This window comes from Danio rerio, chromosome 20 (genome assembly GCF_052040795.2).
Source record: "Danio rerio strain M-AB ecotype USA chromosome 20, GRCz13ab, whole genome shotgun sequence".
Classification (NCBI taxonomy): Eukaryota; Metazoa; Chordata; class Actinopteri; order Cypriniformes; family Danionidae; genus Danio; species Danio rerio.
In genome coordinates, this window is record NC_141040.1 from 32,639,001 (window position 1) to 32,645,000 (window position 6,000).

The 6,000-nt window shown below is 36.2% G+C and overlaps 2 protein-coding genes across 26 annotated transcripts in view; one reads left to right on the forward strand and one right to left on the reverse strand.

Annotated features, from left to right (window-relative positions):
* Positions 1-6,000, forward strand: part of LOC147839360 (uncharacterized) — a 963,858-nt gene that overhangs the window by 292,785 nt on the left and 665,073 nt on the right. The gene's annotated exons all lie outside the window — the stretch shown is intronic.
* The window catches only part of sipa1l1 (signal-induced proliferation-associated 1 like 1), a 119,413-nt gene that overhangs the window by 34,947 nt on the left and 78,466 nt on the right, over positions 1-6,000 (reverse strand). For 21 of the 25 annotated variants that reach the window (XM_087297392.1, XM_087297390.1, XM_087297388.1 and 18 more), the window contains exon 7: positions 5,114-5,271. In XM_087297392.1, the coding sequence (XP_087153518.1) occupies positions 5,114-5,271 (158 nt within the window). Of the gene's footprint in view, positions 1-3,492; positions 3,704-5,113; positions 5,272-6,000 lie in introns of those variants that run through there. The other 4 variants (XM_087297396.1, XM_087297395.1, XM_087297393.1 and 1 more) reach the window with 4 other exon arrangements.

Here is a 6,000-nt window from a genome sequence, read left to right on the forward strand (position 1 = left end):
CCATTTTACATGTTATAGCACACAACTCCAATAACACCATTGCATCACCGCGCTATCCACATTTCCTCTGGAGTTTCATGTAATTTTGAAAGTTTAATTTTTAATTTGTCGACTTTAACAGCAGTTTGTCACTTTCACTTTCATTCAGGAACATTTCATGAATACCCCTCATGACAAACGAGATATTGGATGAGAGTATGAACTGCTGGAATTTCGCAGGGGTCACTGACTTGGTAGGTGCAGAGAATAGTGTCAAACAGCCTTGTGTCTATAGACTGTCCTGTCGCAAAATGAAAAACTGTAATAGTTTGATTGCGGTGTTTACATGTCTACATTCCACTTCAGTTTAGTTCGATTATGACCTTAATCAGATTAAATTACTTAAAAATGGTAGACTCTTAATTAAGAGTCATATTACAATCGGATTATTGGTGTCCATGTAAACGTACTAAATGTTACATAATTGTTAATGGTGACTAGGGTGAGAGACATGGGCTAATCAATTTTACAAATTATATGGTTTAGTTACTTAAACTTAATGTAGGGCCATTATTTACACTTTAAGCCATTTCACACTTCCAAAACACCAGTTTCATCTGGTACAACATTTGTGGGTAATATTATATAGCAAAACGCATCTCTGTGTGAACAGGGCATTAGTTGAGATAAAAACACAATTCAACCTAACAGACCAATGACCAAAGTGGAATCATAATTCATAATGTGAAAAGTGCTACATAAAAGCAGCAGTGTCTGATTTTTTTTCAACGAAAAAAACAACAACAACCACTTCTATATCGTAGTATTTTATGCGTTCAATCTTTTCTTTTTATATTGCAAGAATTCTGCACCAACAAAGCCTCCCTTTCTGCTCTCCTAATCTTAATTCCTGCTCTTCCTTTCTTAAATCATGCTCCTAATTTCTAATCTGTATTTTTCGAGAGAGAATGGCAGGTACACACAGTACATATACTATTCACACTGAGAGGAAAAGTAACATTGTAACTAATTAAGTTCCCTGTTTCATAAAGCAAACAATCAACAAGCTTGCAAACACCCAAAGTGTAAGTGAATGCAGGTGCTAAACTACTGCAAGTGTTAATGGAATGTTTCCAACAACTGATAAAGCAAGTGAACATTTGAAACATCTGATAGTGAACATCTGCTTTTAAGCATGATACTTCAAAGAAAAAGGTGATTTTAAAAACCATGGTAAGTAGCAGACAAAAACTTTATACTTTAATAGTAAAACATACTTTTTGACATTGCTTTGTGATTTTTCAATTGGTCCACATAATACAGTTTTCTCTTTAAGCATAAAGCAGTCACAACACCCACTACGGTACTTGAGCAAATGGCATACAAAACCAAACTTTGTATGAAAATGCAGACAATGATCGTCATCAACATTTTTCAAAAGCCAGAATAACGCAGTAGACTTTTCATCCACACATAATCCACTTCTGGGCATTCAGTGACTAACAGCAAGCGGGCTGGCTTTATTGTTGCAGCCGACCCCCCTGGCTTAGGTGGAGAGGCAAACTGGATTACATATCTGAAGTATAAATACACAGTGTGTGGGCTGGTGGAGCATCCACTGCCCACAGCAAGGAACTAAAGAACCTCCACACAAGCAAAAAAACAGCCTGACCCACTCAAAAATACACAGGTGTACAAGCCATACATACATAAAACAAGTTTATAGTTTGTGAGAACTCTGCTCTAGAAAGTGACCAACACTTTCTGACACAGTACAACATTCAAGGTTTATAAAAAACTAATAAACAATTCATTGATACATATTTGATTATTTAAGTGAAATACATTTATGTTCAGGGCTGGGTTTAACTGATAAAAAACCAGATCTATTATAAGTATTGTAAAAACAATTTTACATAAACTGTTTCTATTTTAATATATCTAAAAATGTAAATAATTACTGTGATGGCTACCCTGATTCTGACTCCAGTTTTAGTGTCACGTGAGCCTTCAGGAATCATTCTCATATTCTAAATGAAACATTTATTATTTCTAATGTAGAGTACAGTGGAGCTGCTTAATATTTTGGGTTCCATAATACTTTAAAGAATTATTTGATAAATATATGATCAGTTGTTCACATGATTTTTGACACCACATAGTGTACTTAAAGTGGGGTCTTGAACCATAGATAGGGGGTCGGCAAAATAATTTCCGATTTAGGATTTTCTGGACTGCCAGGGCAAGTATGTTTTTTTGGGTTTTTTTGAAAATACACACAAAAAAAAATCTTTATGGATTCAGAATACGGTTAACCCTTATCTGATAAGTAAGAGAATCCAAGTAATCGTGCCAGTGCTTCACACACTCATATGCAAAGAATATACTGGTTCCAGCATTTCTAACTTGACATTGGAGCCCATTCATCATTAAACTAAATGGCACAGCTAAACATAGAAAAGTTATTTGGTTACTTAATTAAATTTGTCTAATAGTTTAGCAAACAATGTTACACCATGACTAGCAATTAATGCCAAAGGAGAGGCATGTGAGCCCTCAGTGAAGTTCAGTTTCAGTTTCGCTTTACATACGTCTCGCCTTTAATGAATAGCATTTAATTTTATACATGAAGTTTTTCTTTTTTTTTTCTTTACATTCAAAAGATTTGGATCAGGAGGAAATAAATTGTTTACATTGTTTAAAAAAGCCTCAAGTTTAAACAACAAAAAGGGAAGTTTGACCTGTTGTAACCTAAAGCTGCAAACTATTTTCCTGAAAACAAAGTAAATCATAAAATTGTGCTGTTATATTCAAACATGAATGTACAATGGGAACTGTCTACACTGATAAATCTCTGCAAGCATATTATGCTCATTACTCCCATGTACATTCCATTTGGCCTTAAACACTATTATAATTATAAGGGCGTCCTTGCTAAATGTTCTTTCATAACCGAGTTCCCTGTCTGCAAAAGTTTACAAATCTCTACTCTAACAGATAAAATCATTTAAAACAAGTACGTTTGAAATATTGCAGCAATTTCAAAATGCTTTGAGCTACCAAACACAACTCATTTTACTGTGTTTAAACTGGGAAAAAGACACTGTTGCTGTATGCATGCATGCAACAACACAACAAAAAAAAAATTATTTTCTGAGGCACTGTAAAATCAGTGGCGACACAACAGCAAAGCATGAAACATTTCAGTTGAAGAATGAAACGTCTGGGTGAAAAAAAAAAACATTAACAGCTTCCGCTTTCTACAACATTACCATCAACCTTCACATTTCACTGGTGGCTGAGAGGTTGTCGAAAAGGCTCCAGTGAACAGTGTTAACTATTTCAATACAGCAGCAGCAGCCAATAAAACAACAGGGGGGCCAATAAATCATTAAATCTCTCCATAAACACCTTTAATCGCCTCTCATACAGTGACTGCGTTTCACCTTTATACCAATAATATTTTCCACGCCACATGACCGAAAATTAAAACCAGAAACCTACTGAACCCACCTGATCCACTTTCTGACTTCCATCCTAATTGCTGTCTAAACAATCCAACAACACGGCAAGCGTGGCCAGAGCAGAGAAAAGTTTTCAACTCAAAATTCGGCTAAGTTTGAAGGGGCTACAGCATGGAGGGAGGGAGTGAATCCGTCAGGGAAGGAGGAGCAGGGTTGTAGGGTTTGAACAGCAGGCCTTCGTGTCTCTCTGTTTGTTGTGTGCTCCGTTTAGCTTATTGTTCCGGAGAGGTTCGGTCAGGACGGGCCTTTGTAACTTCTGTACTTTTGGAGCTGAACAGCAATGAGGCTCCCTACTGGGTATAATTAAGATGACACACAATGAGGCCCATCAGCAATTAAAACCTCCATTAGTTTCATGAGACAAAACAAAAAGCGAATAAGAGCGAGAGAGAGAGTGAGTGAGCAAGAATGCGATTGAAATGTTAAGTCACAATGAAGATATCAATGATCAACATCAATTTAGTAAACCGTTCAGTTCAGATAAGCGCACATTCTGTCTTTTGTTTGACTCGCAGTAGCATTTTCGAGGTTGGACTGCAAGCAATGCAGCGATCAGCAAATCCTACTGATAAACAGCCCCCAGTAGGCGTGAAGGAAATTTAGCGGGCCTAGCTCATTTGAAGTGGTTAAGAGCAGTGCTCTCCTGGGTAATGTGCTGTACGACAAGAGTAATAAGCTGGCCAGAGGACATCAAGCGCGAACATAACCCAGCACCAGCAGGAAAAAAATCCATTTCTCCATTAAAGAGGAAAAAAAACATTACAATTAGATTCTGACTGAATGGATTCTGACAAAACACGGCCAGAAAAGAAAGCTAATTTTAAATCAAGTTATAGTTTTCAGAAACTTTAATAAAAATTACATCTAACCTATTAAATGAACACAAGGAAGACAATACCCGAAAGCAGCAACATCTAAAAACCAATCAGATTCTTGATGAAAAACTAATATAGCCTGCTTGATTCTCAAATAAAAAATGAATAGGTCCATAGTTAACCCTTGTGTACTGTTCCAATTTACTACCCTTTTGTTATGCTTGTGGCTGTTTTGGTCCCATTGGCTTCTATTCTGATGCCATTTTTGATTGCGAAGCCTAAACAGCAAATAATCATGCATCCTTGATTGTTGGTGGTTTTCCCTGTGGTAAATTTGCCCTGAGTGAATTATTTAATTTTTTAACATTTTCAAAGCGTTTTCCTAAAATATGTGTCAAAATAAGATTAGTCACCAAAAATCATTCCATTTGCTGAATTAAGACTCAAAATCACCCCTGAGTGGATGAAAACAACCCCAACAGCACACAGGAGTTACATTTTACTCATCCATATGTCTTGCGATTTCTTAAGTCTCACAAACCTCATAACATGCTTCAAAGAGGACCAAGTACACATAGCAGACATATTTTACCTTGAGTCAAAGAAAATTTAATTCAGTTGTTTGTAAAGCGCATTACTTAATGCCTGAACTACTCTTTTTATATTGCTCATTATTACAATAGTGTACACTGATCAATGCTGCATTGTACGATGTTGACACAAAATACATCTCTCCAATCAATACAAAAATTCTGCACAATTGCCTAAAGCCTATGGACATTTTCATCCACTCACCGGTAGCAGGCATTTTCAGTGCACGGGTTGAGCGCTCGTACAACCACAAAGACATGCTGAAAGTGCGATCGGATGTTCTTGGGACTGAAGGGTTTTGCTCCAGGCTCTTGAAACACAATTGTGACAATGTCGTTTCCAATGTGTCTTTTCCTTAGAAGCTATTAAAAACACAAAAAAGGGTCATAATTAAAAAGAAAACAGACCTGAAGAGGTTTCCCCGCTTGCAGGAACTTCAATTTTCAAATCCCACAGAACGGGATAACAGAAAAAGTTTTTAAAATTCCATGCAGCAATATACTGTTAACATTAAATCCCAACACAGGACACACGTTTGTTTACTGTAGATAAATATGTGACTTGCGTGCTCCTGAGAAAGGGTAGTAAATTGGTGAGAAAACAGCACTTAAGCATGCAATATGTTTTTCTACAAGCCCTATAATTTTGAGACTATAAATTGCTTCAACATGGTGATGGGCAATTAATTTAACGTAAAATAGCAAATGCAATGCTATGATTGTCGGGCACATTTTGCCAGGGAAATCACAATTGCTTGATCAGTAATAAATATCCTCCAAAGGCCAGAGGGAGCTCTTTGCGCATAAATACATTTACCCACAAAAAAAAAAAAACAGGAAATCCGCATAGTTTAAAGGTGCAGTAGGTGATTGTCTTCAGAAATTTTTTTTGTTGGGCTGGTTGAAAGTCTCCTCACATTGCAATATTAATGATTAAAGTAAATGACAAACATGTATTTACATGTATATTTATAAAACCTATAAGGCATTAAAAAAAATGTTTGAAAAAAAATAATTGTCAGGTCGATAATTTCCACAATTCTGATAACTGTCACACAACAAATGTAGATTTGTACATCTGCACACCAAAAA